The sequence below is a fragment of the Triticum aestivum genome, chromosome 7D (genome assembly GCF_018294505.1).
Source record: "Triticum aestivum cultivar Chinese Spring chromosome 7D, IWGSC CS RefSeq v2.1, whole genome shotgun sequence".
In the NCBI taxonomy this organism is placed as follows: domain Eukaryota; kingdom Viridiplantae; phylum Streptophyta; class Magnoliopsida; order Poales; family Poaceae; genus Triticum; species Triticum aestivum.
The window spans coordinates 214,768,746-214,787,873 of record NC_057814.1 but is presented as its reverse complement, the minus strand read 5'-3'; the positions used below and the strand labels follow the sequence as shown (position 1 = coordinate 214,787,873).

The 19,128-nt window shown below is 49.1% G+C and overlaps 1 protein-coding gene across 1 annotated transcript; it reads left to right on the top strand.

Moving 5' to 3' along the window:
* The first annotated feature begins 14,718 nt into the window (after positions 1–14,718).
* LOC123166450 (IRK-interacting protein) lies at positions 14,719–18,255 on the top strand. The gene is made up of 2 exons (XM_044584253.1): positions 14,719–15,553; positions 16,579–18,255. Exons 1-2 carry the CDS (start codon positions 15,284–15,286, stop codon positions 18,091–18,093), a joined length of 1,785 nt encoding a protein of 594 aa, XP_044440188.1. The 5' UTR covers positions 14,719–15,283; the 3' UTR covers positions 18,094–18,255.
* Positions 18,256–19,128: the final 873 nt, after the last annotated feature.

Here is a 19,128-nt window from a genome sequence, read left to right as displayed (position 1 = left end):
ACTCTCTTCTGTGATAACACTGGAGCTATTGCTCTTGCCAAGGAGCCCAGGTTTCACAGGAAGACCAGGCATATCAAGCGTCGCTTCAACCCCATTCGTGAAAGTGTTCAAAATGGAGACATAGATATTTGTAAAGTACATACGGACCTGAATGTAGCAGATCCGTTGACTAAACCTCTCCCTAGAGCAAAACATGATCAACACCAGGACGCTATGGGTGTTCGATTCATCATAATGTAACTAGATTATTGACTCTAGTGCAAGTGGGAGACTGTTGGAAATATGCCCTAGAGGCAATAATAAATGGTTATTATTATATTTCCGTGTTCATGATAATTGTCTATTGTTCATGCTATAATTGTGTTATCCGGAAATCGTAATACATGTGTGAATACATAGACCACAACGTGTCCCTAGTAAGCCTCTATTGACTAGCTCGTTGATCAACAGATAGTCATGGTTTCCTGACTATGGACATTGGATGTCATTGATAACGGGATCACATCATTAGGAGAATGATGTGATGGACAAGACCCAACCCTAAGCATAGCACAAAAGATCATGTAGTTCGTTTGCTAGAGCTTTTCCAATGTCAAGTATCTTTTCCTTAGACCATGAGATCGTGTAACTCCCGGATACCGTAGGAGTGCTTCGGGTGTGCCAAACGTCACAACGTAACTGGGTGACTATAGAGGTACACTACGGGTATCTCTGAAAGTGTCTGTTGGGTTGACACGGATCGAGACTGGGATTTGTCACTCCGTATGACGGAGAGGTATCTCTGGGCCCACTCGGTAATGCATCATCATAATGAGCTCAATGTGACTAAGGAGTTAGCCACGGGATCATGCATTACGGTACGAGTAAAGTGACTTGCCGGTAACGAGATTGAACAAGGTATTGGGATACCGACGATCGAATCTCGGGCAAGTAACGTACCGATTGACAAAGGGAGTTGTATACGGGATTGATTGAATTCTCGACACCGTGGTTCATCCGATGAGATCATCGTGGAACATGTGGGAGCCAACATGGGTATCCAGATCCCGCTGTTGGTTATTGACCGGAGAGGCGTCTCGGTCATGTCTGCATGTCTCCCGAACCCGTAGGGTCTACACACTTAAGGTTCGGTGACGCTAGGGTTGTAGAGATATTAGTATGCGGAAACCCGAAAGTTGTTCGGAGTCCCGGATGAGATCCCGGACGTCACGAGGAGTTCCGGAATGGTCCGGAGGTGAAGAATTATATATGGGAAGTCCAGTTTCGGCCACCGGGAAAGTTTCGGGGGTTATCGGTATTGTACCGGGACCACCGGAAGGGTCCCGGGGGTCCACCGGGTGGGGACACCTATCCTGGAGGGCCCCATGGGCCGAAGTGGGAAGGGAACAAGCCCTTAGTGGGCTGGGGCGCCCCCCCCTTGGACCTCCCCCTGTGCCTAGGGTTGGAAACCCTAGGGGTGGGGGGCGCCCCACTTGGCTTGGGGGGGAAGCCACCCCCCTTCCCCCTTGGCCGCCGCCCCCCCTTGGAGATCTGATCTCCCAGGGCCGGCGCCCCCCAGGGGTCCCTATATATAGTGGGGGGAGGGAGGGCAGCAGCACCACAGCCCCTGGCGCCTCCCTCTCCCCCTGTAACGCCTCTCCCTCCCGCTTGCGCTTGGCGAAGCCCTGCCGGGATCCCGCTACTTCCACCACCATGCCGTCGTGCTGCTGGATCTCCATCAACCTCTCCTTCCCCCTTGCTGGATCAAGAAGGAGGAGACGTCGCTGCTCTGTACGTGTGTTGAACGTGGAGGTGCCGTCCGTTCGGCACTCGGTCATCGGTGATTTGGATCACGGCGAGTACGACTCCATCAACCCCGTTCATTAGAACGCTTCCGCTCGCGATCTACAAGGGTATGTAGATGCACTCCTTTCCCCTCGTTGCTAGTATACTCCATAGATGGATCTTGGTGATGCGTAGGAAATTTTAAAATTCTGCTACGATCCCCAACAATCAGAGAGGTATCTCTCGGCCCTCTCGGTAATGCACATCATAATAAGCCTTGCAAGCAATGTGGCTAATGAGTTAGTTGCGGGATGATGCATTACAGAACGAGTAAAGAGACTTGCCGGTAACGAGATTGAACTATGACGATTTTGTATTATATGAGTTATGTGATTTTGTGACTGAATATTGTTCGCAGTCTCGGATGAGATCACGGACATGAGGAGGAGTCTCTAAATGGTCGAGAGGTAAAGATTGATATATTGGATGATAGTATTCGAACACCGGAAGTGTTCCTGGATGTATCGGGTACATATCGGAGTACCGGGGGAGGGGGGTTACCGGAACCCCCCGGGGAAAGATATGGGCAAAAGGAGGGAAGCACACCAGCCCACAAAGGGGTGGCGCGCCCCCCACAGGGAAGGAGGCCGAATAGGACTAGGAGAGGGGGCGGCGCCCCCTTTCCTTCTCCCCCCTCTCTCTTTCCCTCTTCCCCCCTCTGGTAAAAGGAAAGGGGGGGGCGAATCCTACTAGGAGCCCAAGTAGGACTCCTACTTGGGGCGCGCCTAGGGCCGGCCTCCTCCCCCTCCCTCCTTTATATACGTGGGGGGCGCCTACAACACAACATCAATTATTCCAAGCCGTGTGCGGGGGCCCCCTCCACAGTTTACGTCTCCGGTCATATTCACGTAGTGCTTAGGCGAAGCCGTGCGCGGATCACTTCACCATTACCGTCACCATGCCGTCATGCTAACGGAACTCTCCCTCGACACTTTGCTGGATCAAGAGTTCAAGGGACGTCATCGAGCTGAACGTGTGCAGAACTCGGAGGTGCCGTACGTTTGGTGCTTGATCGGTCGGAACGAGAAGAAGTTCGACTACATCAACCGCGTTAACAAACGCTTCCGCTTTCGGTCTACAAGGGTACGTGGACACACTCTCCCCCTCTCGTTGCTATGCATCTCCTAGATAGATCTTGTGTGAGCGTAGGAATTATTTTGAAATTGCATGCTACGTTCCCCAACATTGCGGTGTAGCACATCCTCGCCAAGGATGAATGGAGCGATGATAATGACAACGTCTGTATGACAGTGGTGCCGGTGTCCTGGATTAGTCGCGCGGATTTCCGTCCAAATCCGATAGGTTCTCGGTATATCGGTAACTGTTGGACATTCTACCCTTGGATGGCGATGAAATTTTATAGGGTCTTTGTAGAGTTAATTCCGCACAATTCTACCGAAGGGATCATCAAAATGATGCTAAAGGAGGTGGTGACGTCGAAAGTGAATCTACTCTCCAGAAAATTCTGCACGATCGCGCGAGGGCAAAGTTGACGTTGTGCCCCGAGTTCCACTGACGATTTTTTCCATGATCTTGGTTGAGATCGAAGTTGATGTTGATTCTCATCGTACCACGATGAGTGCTTAGCGGGACCTATATGGGCCACAAATGTTGGAGCTAAATCCGGCAGGTCTCAGGTAGGGGTCCCGAACTAAGAGGCTTGACACGATGGTAACAGGAGGATGAATTTTTACTTAGGTTCGGGCTCTCCTCGGGATAAAACCATATGCTACGCATGATCTACCACGAGATCGCTACGTTAAAAAATTATGTCCATCGACTAAACTAGACTCAACTGGCTTATAAGTTATCGGAGGACTGGTATTACAAGAGTCTTAGTCAGCTACGTTGGTGGAGGAGAATCCTCCACGGTTAAGGAGTCCTTGTATTGAACGACAAGACTTCTTTATTTTCTTTGTAGATCATTATGGGCCACCAAAAGTAGCCTAGGACGAAACCGACAGGGGGTCCTCAACACGGCCCATCTGGCCGGGATTCGCATGGTGAGAGGCCCCTAGCCGGGACACCGTCAAAGCGCACCACTCGTTCATTTGACTCATATTCACCGATTTGCATGTAGAAGAACTCGGTTGACTTGAGGACCGCCTTGTTGATGACCTTCGTGAAGCATTCGAACTCTTTGCCAACCAAGTCGGCTTAAGTGTTGATTTAGTCACATGAATAAAAGTGGGAAGAGAAGACACATTTTCTTATGTACTATTGCCCTCACCGCCGCCAAGGCGATGCTCATGTTGTGCATGGTGGCGACAAGGAGGTCCGAATTCGTGTGCCATCGACATGAAAGAGCATGTTTGGCCGGAAATTGGCAATGGCTTCTAGGTGCATATGCATACATTGTCTAAATACATATTTTGAAAACTTAAAAAATTCCGAACAAAAATCCCGCATGTATATCCGGACATTCTATTTGTGTGCACAAAGTTTTCGGTGAAAAATGAGGTTTTTTGTGGCTTGTGTAAAAAAGGCAATTTCTGATGCTTCATTACAACTATATTTTGCATTTCTTTATCTTTTTTACACAAGCCACAAAAAACGTTGTTTTTCACCGAAACTTTGTGCATGTACATAGAATATCCGGATATACCCGCGGATTTTTTGTTTCAAATTTTTAAAATGTGTATTTAGACAATGGGTGCATATGCACCTAGAAGCCAAAACACCGCATCTTTGTTTGGCCCGAAGTGGAATTTGGATAATGTCACCGAGAAGTCGAAATTACCCAAATTGCACCAAGATGGGCCTAAAACGAGGTCGTTTAGATCCCTCTTTAGCCCTCAAGGGGCTCATGTACATTAGTAATAATGCCTACCGCGTGCACAAATATTCACGGGCGCGGACGAGCTCGCCTGATCCCGGAATCGATAGGCGTTGGTTCGCGTCAGGATATGGGATGCATGCGGTACTTCCGGCGTATACGGTGTCCTATTTAATGCGTAGTACCGACGAAGCGTCGATGATTGTACGGGGCGGGGCAAACGGACGTCCATCCATCTGTGACGGATCGCAACGTCCAGCTCATCACAGCGTCACGTCGTGGTGGATGGAAGTCGGGTTGACTCGGCCCACCCATCACGGATCGCAACGCCCATCCATAGGGATGGCAATGGGGACAATCCCCTATGGTATACCTAGAACATCCTCATTCCCATCTATTTCCCATCATCCCATCCCATCTCCGTTTACATGACCGGGGATAAAATTTTCCCATACCCATGCCCCACTAGGGAAGAGGGCCCCATTAGGGTCCTTATCCCCATAAACAAATGCTCATATACATTATATGACATACTATAATCAACAAATATAAATGGTGTTGTCCGTGTTATGCTAATATCGACTCTTGGTCATGGTGGCGGCCGAGGTGAGGATGTGGGTTAGGTTTAAGGTTTTTTCAGAGTTTTTTATGTTTCCACAAGTTTGTTTATGAATATTTTAAGGTTGACCGCAATGTCATAGTTAAAAAGTAGGTCTCCGATGGGTATTGGGTCTGGGGAATAGAATATCATCACCATCCTCGTTATATCCTATGAGGAATAAATTAGTTTATTAAATATCCCCGTGAGGAAGCTTTTCGCCCACCTTCATCACCTAATAGATGAAATCCCCATGTGTTTGGTGGGTATGGGCCCATTTCCATCCCTACCCATCCATCAGCCGCCGGCCCTCTTCCTTCGATCTGCGCTGCCGGCACATTCCCGCCCCTCGAGCCGAATCGTGGGCGGGGCACTGGTGGCGACGCTGCGCCCTGGCTACGCGGCGTCCAAGGCAGCCGTGGAGGCCATGGTGTGGGTCGGCACGAAGGAGCTCGGGTGACGGTGACCTGTGACGCGTCGGGCCGTGGCTATGGAGCTCTTCTTCACGGGGAAAAGCGAGGAGGACTCGGGGAGGTCACACCGCGACGGTGGTCAGGTTTCTCTGCACCGCTCCTGCGTTGATGCTGGGCAATTTTGACTGAAATCAGCGCTTCTTGTTTGACTGGAATCTGTTAAGCATAACAGTTTGTGTACACCTCCAGTAGATGGACATAGTCAGAAGGTGGGTTCAGTAACTGATGTACTGCAGCGTCTCAGACACACGATTGTTTGCCTGCACGTTGTACCTTTGTTCTCTGAATCAGTGTAATCAAGTGTTCGTTTGCATTCAGTTTGTGTTTGATGCCAAAGTTCAATACATTGTACATAATCACAAGCATACAAGTGGTGAGATGAACAATTTCATTCCATTCCATCTTTCAAAACCGAACACTAAAATCTAACCATTCTATTCCTCAAAATTTTACCTACCAAAAACAAGGATGAAACCGACCCATTCTAGTGGAACGAAACCATGACATTCCATTTCACTTTGTTCCCAAACCAAACACTCCCTTAACCCTGTCGGCCACGCCGCACGGCCACACAGTAATCACAAATCGATCCCCCAAATCCAGACAAGAAACCCTAGTTGCAACATATGGCGAACGCAAACCAAGGTTCAGTCCGCCCGTCCTACCAATTGTTCCGTACCAGGACTGCGGCAGCCGGCAGGAATGTTGTCACCTACTTATCCCGACGGCGAGCGTTTCTACAAATGCCGCAATCACAATGTAAGCGGATATTAGGAAAAATTGTTGATTTGTTTCCACACCTCATTTCCTTAGCTGATTCTTTCCAACCAATACCAACCTTGAGGTGGAGGATGCGAAGCAGGGGCAGACAACTCCACTAACGCACAATCTATGGCAGAATGGAACTGGACTGTGCGCAAGGATGCAGCCCCTGATTAAGTACATGCGTCGGTGGGGAGCCCTCCCAAGCAGTTTGGAAATCAAACGGGGTGCGCTCACGGAGTACAACAGGATTATGTTGCCACCTGTCATCATGTAGTCACACTGAATTACTGTCATCACAGCCAACCTGTACAGGGAACCACTTGCCAAGCATTTTTCCAAAAAGACTCTTTTCATAAATGGGCTCAGGAAAATCAACTGAAGCTTGCCCTGAAAATCCATTTGTTCAAATCACCTTACAACTAGAAGGTTTAGTAATATTGAGGAACATCTGCACCTGAAAATCCATTTTGTTCAAATCACCTTGCAACTAGAAGGTTCAGTAATATCTAGGAACATGCGTAGCCACCATTAGATGGTACTAATTGTCTCAAATAACATAAGACGATATATTATGTTGAACAAACTGAAGCTAATCTCTGATGATTTCCCCACAGTCCCCTCAAGGCCCTTTTGCTGGAAGGCGCATTGCTCATTGAACCGAAGAAACTGTTGTGCGATGGCCTGTGGTCGCTTATGTGCCAACCGTTGTTGTTCGACCGCAGCAACCGTATCACTGCAGGGCACTCACAGCGACAAGACCGTGTGTTACTCCTTTTTGGCTTGCCCTGAAAATGATTGCAGCAAATAACAAGGACCATTATTTTCTTTGCACATCCACGAGTGTGCTACTAGCCACCTGTCAATTTTGGCAATAAAAGGTAGGATTTTATAAAACATATGGAACAGTAGAAATTTATATAAAAAATGTATGGAGGCAAGTGAGATGAATTTTTTTTTTGTGAAGCGAGATATCCTTTTTTGTTTGCAAAGGAAAATGTGAATATTTGTTAGGATGGTAAAACCCCAACCAGTTTTTGTAACCATGTCTGTACGAATTGCCTTGAGAAGAAAAATACTTTCATTATAAAGTTTTAACAATGAGCATATAGAACATCACCCAGAATAACTGGTACAATAATTTTAGCAAACATCTGTCCTAAAAAGGGTAGAATTAATGGGTAGCTTGAATGTAAAACATAGCCAAGATATTTATAAGCAAGCCAGAAGAAGCTACGATTTTGCTAACTATTGGACTAAAGAGTGTTTTTAAACAGAAAACAGTGTTTTTAACTCTGCTCTAACAGTAGACATGTTGTGCTCTTGTGCCGTGGTTCACAACATATACTGCAGAAACATGTTCGTTTGCTTGTACCACATCCTACAACAATATCCAGATGAGGCAGAAACTTACTTTTTTTGCTCTTTGAACCGTGATCATCATATGGAGGCTTGTCTCTGCTGCTGTTAGTCAACCGGCCTTCCGTTTGCATTCCGGAGCTGCTAAACCAATGAAATTTCCAACTGCGCTACCTTCAGCATCACTCCCGTATACTTTTGCGGTTCAGGAACACACTCAGTTATGTACCTTTTGGCTTGTTGAACTCAATTCTGTGCAGGAACACACCCTGAAGTTTCGACAGAGGAATCAAATGTTTTGTTAGTTTTTTATGAACTTGTTAATTTCATGTGTACTAGCTGTTGTAGGTACTAATCATCAAAGACGCGGACTGAATATGTAAAGTTGACATAGCGAAGCATGTTGCTTACCGAGCAACCACACACGATCTTTTGCATGCACTTTGTTCTCTCCACATGTAGCCTGCTTTTGCCGTACCTGATTCCAAATCCTTTTTCCCATGAATAGAGATTGTAAAAACCTCCCCAAGTGAATCAAATGTGCTTCCGAGTGCAGGTACTATGACGGTTGGTGTCTTCTCATTTGCATAACCTCGAAGTGCTTTTTCCAGGGCAGTTGTCCTGAGCGGTCTGCTCTATGTGATATGGAGTTTCAGATATAGCTTGTCAGTCAGATCTTGCAATGGAAATCAAAATTCAGAACAAGTTCGAACTAGTAAACCGGGGCGACTGAGAGGGTATACCTCCTTGTCCATCCAGGCGCCTGAGGATCGTCCCTCCCTGTTGACGTCTCTGAAGGTGCCACCGTCAGGGCAACGGCTTCGCAAGTACTGTTCAGATCGGCATCCATTGTGAGCGCTGCATCCCCAGCGTCGCCCATGCTGGAATCTGACCGGGCGCGGATCAGAGCTTCAGCGCCTTCCTCATACGGCACGGAGTTGCCGTCGGATAGATCCATCGGCGAAAATCTACGAAAAAACAAGGACGTCGATAACTGCCACACGTGTGGCATCTAGGGGGTATCTGCCGCACGCCCCGTGTGGCATCGACACAGGCCCGCCCGCACGAGCACGTCCGGGCGCACCCCGCCACAGCCCGGACGTTCGGTGTGCGGCGCGATCGCCCGCATGAGCACGTCCGGGCGAGCGACCACGCGGCCCGCACGACCCGTCTCGGCCGTCGCCCCTCCCCGCCTGCGAGCCACACGCCCCGCGTGGCAGTTACCACGCGTCCCGCCGCGATTGCTATGGTCCGGACCCTCTTCCATGTACGTGTAACTCCAGTTGCCATGTCGCTGAACTGCAGTTGCCATGTCGGACAACTGCAGTTGCCATGTCGCTGAACTACAGTTGTCATGTCGGACAACTACAGTTGCCATGGTTGCTCAACTGCAGTTGCCATCTCAGGTCAAGTGCCGGATGCCTTTTTGGGCAACTGCAGCTGTTGCCATGTATGGTCTGGTCTGCTACAGTTGCCATGATTTAAAAACTTTAGGAGTTGCCACCTACTAACACTAGACAGTTGCCATGTAGCACTACAAAACATGGCAAAAAACATGACCGGGGTAAAAAAGAGTTGCCATCTGCTTACAAGCACACTAGGACAGTTGCCATGTACCCTACAAAAACACATGACAACTGATAGCTTTTGGTGTGTGGGAGAGGAGACGGGCATGTGGACTACGGTGGTATCTTTAGGAGTTGCCACCTACTAACACTAGACAGTTGCCATGTAGCGCTACAAAAACAGACATGGCAACAATAACATGTTCGGGGTAAAAGAGAGTTGCCATCTGCTTACAATCACGAATAGGGCGGTTGCCATGTAACCTGCAAAAAACATGGCAAATGACAACTTGGGTGTGGGAGAGTGTGAAAATGGGCAGTCGTGGGAGATGGGGGACAGAAGTCGTGCGGGCGCGACGGCAGTTCCACCGCACGCCCCGAGTCGCAACCGCTCACCTTGGAGGGAAAACAGCGTGCGGGCGAACTCCCTCATACGCCACACACGCGAGCTGTCCTACGTGGCACACAAAATCAGCCCTCTCGTGCCAAGATTCGTGCAAAAGGCACTGGGTGGCGATCGAGGCGTGTGGGCGAGTTGGCTAACGCCCACACGTGTGGGCGTTAGTATTTTCGAAAAGGACGCTAATAACTGCCACACGTGTGGTATATTAGGCATCCGCCCACACATCGTGTGTGGCGTGAGCACAAGGCAGCCCACACGGGTTGTGTGTGGGCGCAGCTACTTCGTGCCACACGCCCAACAAGTACTACTCATCTCCACCTCGCGCGTGTGGCACGAAGCAAGAATGCCCACACGTCCTGGCGCAGCTACATTAGGTACCCGCGGGATAACGATTTAGTTGCCATCCGGGATGGCAGATGTAGTTATCCGGGATGGCGAGTGTATTGTAAAAGCATGGCAATTTTATCTGTTTTGGTTAACTATAGTTGCCATGTCTAATTTATGGTAGTTGCCGCGTGTAATCAAATCGTAGTTGCCGTATGTGATTAACTACTTGCCACATATGGTCAAACAGTAGTTGCCATGTGTGTTTACCTAGTTGTCACGTGTGGTCCAAGCATATGGTTAATCACAATTGCCATGTGTGTTTATCTGGTTGCCACATACGCGCAACTGCAGTTGCCGTCAAGCAACGAATTATAGTTGCCATGTGTGTTTACCTAGTTGCCACGTTCGCGTAACTGCACTTGCCATCCACAACGTAGGAGTCGTCGTGTGGGCGAAAAACAGTTCGCCCACACGCACATGGACTAGGTGGTGGCTGTGTGGGCAGAAACTAGTTCGCCCACACACGCAGCTGGCAAACAGCATGGTGCGGGGCGTGTGGGCAAACTCTCCAACGCCCACACACCAGCCACGTCCTACGTGGCACACCAAATTTACCTTTTCGTGTCAAGATTCATGCAAACTGCATTAGATGATGATTCAGGCGGGTGGGCGAGTTGGAGAAGTGCCACACGTGTGGGCGTTAGTGTTTCTGTTTCAAAAAACAAAGCGACCGCAATAGTAGGATGTCTTCCTGTACGGCGCTGCCGGCAACTGCGACGGAGAGGCGAAAGGAACGAAGGGAACATACCTGTCTACGGGATCCGACAGGAACTAAAAGCCATTGCTTTCCGCCTCCACCATCGCCATGCCCACGAGCTCGGGAGCTTGTGCGGCGGATCAAGGGATATGGATTGCTTTTTTTTTCCATGCCGTAACGCCGAGTTAAGTCGGAGGCCCCACTGGTGGGGCAGGGGCAGGTGGGGGGTAATTTTCCATCAGATGCAAATGTTGGAAATATGCCCTAAAGGCAATAATAAATGGTTATTATTGTATTTCTTTGTTCATGATAATTGTCTATTGTTCATGCTATAATTGTGTTATCCGAAAATCATAATACATGTGTGAATACATAGACCACAACGTGTCCCTAGTAAGCCTCTAGTTGACTAGCTCGTTCATCAACAGATAGTCATGGTTTCCTGACTATGGACATTGGATGTCATTGATAACGGGATCACATCATTAGGAGAATGATGTGATGGACAAGACCCAATCCTAAGCATAGCATAAAAGATCGTGTAGTTCGTTTGCTAGAGCTTTTCCAATGTCAAGTATCTTTTCCTTAGACCATGAGATCGTGTAACTCCCGGATGCCGTAGGAGTGCTTTGGGTGTACCCAACGTCACAACGTAACTGGGTGACTATAGAGGTACACTACGGGTATCTCTGAAAGTGTCTGTTGGGTTGACACGGATCGAGACTGGGATTTGTCACTCCGTATGACGGAGAGGTATCTCTGGGCCCACTCGGTAATGCATCATCATAATGAGCTCAATGTGACTAAGGAGTTAGCCACGGGATCATGCATTACGGTACGAGTAAAGTGACTTGCCGGTAACGAGATTGAACAAGGTATTGGGATACCGACGATCGAATCTCGGGCAAGTAACGTATCGATTGACAAAGGGAATTGTATACGGGATTGATTGAATCCTCGACACCGTGGTTCATCCGATGAGATCATCGTGGAACATGTGGGAGCCAACATGGGTATCCAGATCCCGCTGTTGGTTATTGACCGGAGAGGCGTCTCGGTCATGTCTGCATGTCTCCCGAACCCGTAGGTCTACACACTTAAGGTTCGGTGACGCTAGGGTTGTAGAGATATTAGTATGCGGAAACCCGAAAGTTGTTCAGAGTCCCGGATGAGATCCCGGACGTCACGAGGAGTTCCGGAATGGTCCGGAGGTGAAGAATTATATATGGGAAGTCCAGTTTCGGCCACCGGGAAAGTTTCGGGGGTTATCGGTATTGTACCGGGACCACCGAAAGTGTCCCGGGGGTCCACCGGGTGGGGCCACCTATCCCGGAGGGCCCCATGGGCTGAAGTGGGAAGGGAACCAGCCCTTAGTGGGCTGGGCCTCCCCCCCTTGGGCCTCCCCCTGCGCCTAGGGTTGGAAACCCTAGGGGTGGGGGCGCCCCACTTGGCTTGGGGGGAAGCCACCCCCCTTCCCCCTTGGCCGCCGCCCCCCTTGGAGATCTGTTCTCCCAAGGCCGGCGCCCCCCAGGGGTCCTATATATAGTGGGGGGAGGGAGGGCAGCAGCACCACAGCCCCTGGCGCCTCCCTCTCCCCCTGCAACACCTCTCCCTCTCGCAGAAGCTTGGCGAAGCCCTGCCGAGATCCCGCTACTTTCACCACCACACCGTCGTGCTGCTGGATCTTCATCAACCTCTCTTTCCCCTTGCTGGATCAAGAAGGAGGAGACGTCGCTGCTCCGTACGTGTGTTGAACGCGGAGGTGCCGTCCGTTCGGCACTCGGTCATCGATGATTTGGATCACGGCGAGTACGACTCCATCAACCCCGTTCATTGGAACGCTTCCGCTCGCGATCTACAAGGGTATGTAGATGCACTCCTTTCCCCTCGTTGCTAGTATACTCTATAGATGGATCTTGGTGATGCGTAGGAAATTTGAAAATTCTGCTACGATCCCCAACAGCAAATTGGATGACGTGTACCGTGTTGTTGCCGGTTATGTACCAATGGAACATCCGACAGTCACCGTCGGAGTTACCGGCCCGAAGACGGGGCTGTTTCCGTATGTGACTGTTGCCTTCTACGGTCGTACACCCCGCACTGCCAGTGGAGGATTCCGTCGCATCCACGCGTCGATCTCCAGTTCGCCAGCGCTACCAGGAGCAGGCGAGGACGAGCGCTCTATCGCCGCACTCACCGCGTGCACCCCTGATCCCCGAAACGAAAAGGGTTTACACGCCGCACCAGGAAGACTTTGAGACGTCCACAACCAGAAAATCAAGATCGAGAGAGTCAAGTCCTCCGCAACGAGGAGACCAATACAGAAAGGGAACAAACCAACTAAAGGCCAGGTATAAACACCCATGCACCAAGACTAGGAGGAGGAATTTTGAAATCAACAACCAAGATGACAGAACAAATCCTTTTCCAAAGGATGACAGAACAAATCCCTAATTTTAGCCTGTTCACTATTAGACATCTTGTGACCACAAATATCCTAGCGACTTCTTGTCGAAGCCACTGAATTCTCCATTTTTTACCCGCCAATATATAATTTTACACAAGCAAGATTATGGTTTTTACTTGTATTGTATCGCAAGAGTCCGAAACTAGGTAAAATCGTCTCCTCATATCCATTTGATGACTTAAGGTTGCATCCCACTATCCTACAAATCCACGTGCATTATTGTACCATTGTTTGAGTACTTTGCAAAAAAAAAAAAAAAACCGGATGATAGGTGGCGCCAACCGTGGGGACCGTCATGATATCAAATAAGATCTACAAGGACGGGCATCAAGATTGTCCAGGACGACACTATATTTTGCAGAAAATTTTCCAGCCACTCAAACCTTTCGGATGCTTCTTTGATTCGAAAGAGTTCAGAAGATTTTAGGCAGATTTGAATTATTAAGAATTTTCCCACATAGGTCATCTTATTTGCAGGTTGGATCCTCAGTAAAACTTCACAAGGGTTGCTTTGCACTTTATTTTGGAGAGAAAAAGAACCTATCAACTAAATCATTTTGGTACAATTCCTTCGTTTTCCCACGTCGAACACTCTTACACCGAAATTTCTATGGTTTTGTAATCCTCTATATAACTCTATCTGACATGTCACTCTAGTCTTGTGCCTGCATTTTCAGAATCCTTTAAATCCAAGAGGTTCAACTCATTTGTCTTTCTTGTGACACCAAGCACTCTTTAATAAAAAACTTCTCTAGTTTTCTAAGCCCATAAGATTCAAGGGGAAACGCCATTTCAATCTCTAGTCCCGCCTTTTCAGATTCCTAGGAAACAAAGAGGCCCTAAATATACATTGCAAGGGAGCCTAGATCGTCAGGTACAAAAAAAGAAAAACTAAGGCTAGTGATCAAATACTCGAATTATTGTCCCTTGAGAGAACTGGTGCTTGAGAGCAATCGGTTAACAGTACTACCTACAACTGTACAAGCGGCTGAGAGCAACCGGCATACCCGTCACGGGAGCAAATTGATTGGTCGGACGGATCATAATAAATACGCGTGTCCTGTTGGGCAAGCGTTTGCTAAGGGTGCTTTGCTTTCGCAACATCAATTATTTGCCAAGCCCAGCGACGCCTCTGAAGCCATGATTCCGGAAGCGCACGTAGCTGAAAGCCGAAAGCGAATCGCACGCAGCGGCAGTGTGGGGCAGGCGTCATTATCAATCACAATCAGTTCCATCGCTGCTTAAATTGCCCGTGGGAGCCATGTGGCCGTGCTCTTTGCCTTTTCCCCGTGCTCCTCGGCACTCTGCTTCCCCGCCGATCAACAGGCACAACCGCAACTGCAAGTAGTCCGTATAAAAACCTCCCCCCATCAGCCTAGCCATACCAGCAACAACAGACAGTCAAGCATGCAGTGCGCAGCACAGTACACAGCAAATACACTGTCAAACGTCCCAACGCCCAACTGCTAAACTATGCCGGTACCAACAGCACAGGGACTGGGGCACTGTGTTAGCATGAGTGTCTTAGAAAGAATCAAAGAATCAAACAAGAGAGCTCAGCTCAAACATTCCTTTTTATTTTTCCTTTCAGTAGATGGCACGCCACCGTCTCCCTCCCTCCCTCCCATCTGTAAAGCTACCATCTCTCTCTCTCATCTCTCATGTGCTTTATCATTCTGTTGACACTGCTACGTTGGTCCAGCCCCCACTATCAAATCAACGTCTCAAAATCCAGTGCCATGCTGGTCCTGCATTGGCGCCGGTACCCATTTAGTAGGAGTACTAGTACGTAGCACCAAGCATGATTACCGCACAGTGATACAAAATACATGACATACACGGACAAAACATACAACAAGCCATTATTCCCTTCCTCCCTCCGCCCAGCGCCACAACTCCGCGCACAGCCAAACCCAAAGACGCGGCCTTTGACCCGCTCCCCGCGCCGTCGCCCTCGGCCGTCGCGGCGTCCATGGCCGCGGAGGCCGCCTCTGGCCCGTCGTCCTCCGCCCGCCCGCCCGCCGCGTTCCCGGCCACGCGCCAGGAAATCCAGGCGGCCATCGCCAAGGCCACCGAGCTGCGCGCGCTCCACGCCGCGCTCCTGCAGGGCGGCGGCGCCAATGCCGCCGCGTGTGCCGCCTACGCTGGCCGCAGCCCCGCCGTCATCCGCGTGCCGCCCGCCGCGTCGCCGGCGTTCCCCAGGGCCGCTGCCGTCGCCGAGGACTACCCCGTCTTCACCCCGGTGAGCAAGCCTTGCCTGTTTTGCGCTTATTACTGTTTCTCGGTCTAAGGAGCAACAGTGCTGCCAAAGGCAGCTCCATTGGTGCTAGATTTGCCACTGTCCGCCATGCTAAAAAAAAGTGCACACTTCTGCATCTGGCTGTCGTGGCGGTAGGTTGCTGCAGGATTTGCTTATTCTTATTGTGGGCATGCTCTTTGTGTGGTCGCACTCGCACCATTTTTAAATTCAACTTTCTTTACCGATAGTCCTTGGCTGAAATGGAAGCTGAAACAGTGTGCTCAAACACGCTATGCTGATTGGAGTTTGGTAGGTGCAAGCTCAAGCTTGACTGACAAGGTGGATGCCAGGGTTTGCTCTCTAAGCATTTTTCAGTTACCATGCCCAAGTTAGATACAAGCAAGGCTATTTTCTTGTATGCATACGAAAGGCAATGATCTTTTTCACATAAATAGGTGTCTAGAGCCCTGGCTGTCTTCTGCCTGGTTTAATTTACAACATTCCAGAACAGCCTACTTATACAGGTTGTTGGTGAATTAGCTAACTTCTCCGCAGTGGAATGCATCTACTAAATCGTACCGCCAAGCTGTTAGGTTGGCTATAAATGTTTTTCTGGTACAAAAAGGGAACCACTAGTAATCTGAACAATTATAACAAACTATTTTAGCATGTATACTTGGTTTCAGTATGTCACTATGTCTGCATTCTTTCCCAAATTATGTTGCCCTTTGTTGGTATATATATCGGTTTTTTCCTCTCGACATGCATAGAAATGCACATCATTTTGTATTTCAAGAAGAACGCCGAGATGTCAGAATGCTTACAAAACCAAAACAGCCACAAAGCTAACAAAGCAGAACTAACTGCAAAAGAAAGCAAAACAGTAACTAAAATAAAGAAGCAAAAGTTACCGAGGGGTTAGAGCTGAACCACATTCATTTTGTTTGCTGAATCATCTTCTAATATTTTTGAATTTTTAACCACCTTCTAATATTGACACTTGTTGCTTCCTTGGTGAAATCTTCCAGGCTTATGGTGAAGAGCCTTTGGGTGGAATGAACTGCATTCGCCAAGACAACCGGAGCCTATCTGAGAACTGGAGCGGAATCGGTCTAGACCATGAAGGTGCTGAAGATGAGGTGGCCTTCTCGGATCTCGACAATCACAACACATTCTCTTCGTCCAACAGCGAGCTCCATTTCTCTTCATCAAATGAGCATACGCGGAACAGAATCCCTCGTAGAAACCATCATTCATTCCTTCATCCTGCTCTCTCTGCTGACAGCTTCCTCAAGTCGGCCAGCAGGAGAACAGATTCAGCAGAATCGAAGGCTACGACCACGTGCAACACTTGCAAGCCTGCGACAATCAGCAGGGGCCCTGAAGCTGATGCCAATGCTCTGAAGAACCTCAGCAGTGTTGTGCCACAGTCGAATCACCACCCCTCCGTCGGCTCGCGTACAAGGCAAAAAGGGACAAACGTGCTCTCATGGCTGTTACCCAAGTCGAAGAGGAAGACGAAATCAGACATGTCACCGAGCACCGCCGAATGTGAGAACATGTCGCAGCTTCTCAAGGAGTGGGGGGTGTTTTCACTAGAATCTCTGAAGAAGGAGCTTGCTGAGGCCAATGAGCATAGGGACGCTGCTCTTCAAGAAGTTGGAGAGATGAGATCGTCTTTGGGAGAACTAACTAGCAAGCTACTGAGCTTGGAAGCGTATTCCTCAGAACTGAAGAAGGCTCTAAAGAAAGCAACGAGCACCAAAAACAACGTGCAATCTCACTCGAAGCGATCAGCGAGATCAGTGGGTGTCAGCAGGGACGATTCATTGCCCGTCAGTCAGGAAGTAATGGTGGAAGGGTTCTTGCAGATAGTATCGGAAGCCCGTCTCTCCATCAAACAGTTCTGCAAGGTGCTGCTCCAGCAAGTCGAAGACGCCGACAATGGGCTGGCAGATAAGCTGAGCTTGCTCCTGCAGCCATATCAGCTCACACTGGCCGACAAGCACTCGAAAGTGATACTGTATCATCTGGAAGCTCTGATGAACCAAGCGATGTACCAAGACTTCGAGAACTGCACGTTCCAAAAGAACGGGCCGCCCAGGTGCCTCGACCCCAAGCAGGACCTCCAGGAGAACTTCGCGTCGTTCGTCGCGCTGCGCAACCTGAGCTGGAACGAGGTCCTGAAGAAGGGCACCAAGTACTACTGCGAGGACTTCAGCCGGTTCTGCGACCAGAAGATGAGCTGCATCGTGTCCACGCTGAGCTGGTCGTGGCCGTGGGCCGAGCAGCTGCTGCAGTGCTTCTTCGTGGCCGCCAAGTGCATCTGGCTGCTCCACCTTCTGGCGTTCTCGTTCAGCCCGCCGCTGATGGTGCTGCGGGTCGAGGAAAACCGGGCCTTTGATCCGATGTACATGGAGGAGATCCAGGTTGAGCGGCAAAGGTCGCAGCAGAACCCGTCTCGGGTGAAGATCATGGCGATGCCCGGGTTCTACGTCCAAGACCGGGTGCTGAAATGCAGGGTGATCTGCAGATATAGCTAGACCCCGTAGTGTAGTCCTGAGCTGGTATCATGCCTCTTGGTTTTGTTTTGACTGATCTATCTTGTTAGTAGCGTGATGTAGCATTTGCCTCTCGCGTGCGGTTGATACCATCTGTAAGAAATATTTATGCTAATCCTTAACGGGTAGATTGATAGTTTTTTATCCCTCCGTGGTTTGATCAAGTTTTTGATGGACAGAAATGCATGCATTTGAACTGCTGATGTAAACATGGGAATGTTTTGTTGGAATTTGTTAGTAGGCCTTTGGCCCAAAGCCTAACTAAAATCTGAAATTCTGGTGGCCCATTCATGTATGGCTGTGAGTGATGTGAGTGGGACTAAAATTTAGTCCCACCTTGGAAGTTGAGTGTGAGTTGCACCTCTTTATAAGGTGAGCTCTTCTACCACTTGTATGAGCATGAGAAAAGGAGACCTACACGCGCGCTCCTCCTTCGTTGAAAGGTGCCGCAACATCGTATGTTTTGCACTGTTCCAGATTTGTGCCCTAGATTTGATCTGTTCATCTACTATGCTAGTGTGCATGATTAGTTTAATCTCAGTTATTGTCGTCATGATTTATTTATTGTTTATTCAGACTAAATCTCGTAGTAATTAGCTCATATATTCAACAATCCAAAAACCTGATTATAAGCGATGACTCCATTGTGGATTCGTATATGTCGTTTGACAACGACAAGGACATATGGGCTGCGCTCGAGGCCAAAATTGGGGCCTAGGACGCCGACAGTGAGTTGTACGTCATGGAGCAATTCTATGACTACAAGATGACTGATGCACGCTCTGTTGTTCAGCATGCTCATGAGATACAGTCGCTCGCAAAGGAACTTGAGTACTTCAAGTGTGTGTTGCCGGAGGCATCATTGCCAAGCTTTCACCTTCGTGGAACAATTTTGCTACTTCTCTGAAACACAAGAGACATAAGTTTTCTGTTTCCGATCACATTGGTACTCTTGATGTTGAAGAGAAGGCGAGAGCAAAAGACACACGTGCTCGAATTGCTGAGGGAGCTTCTAGT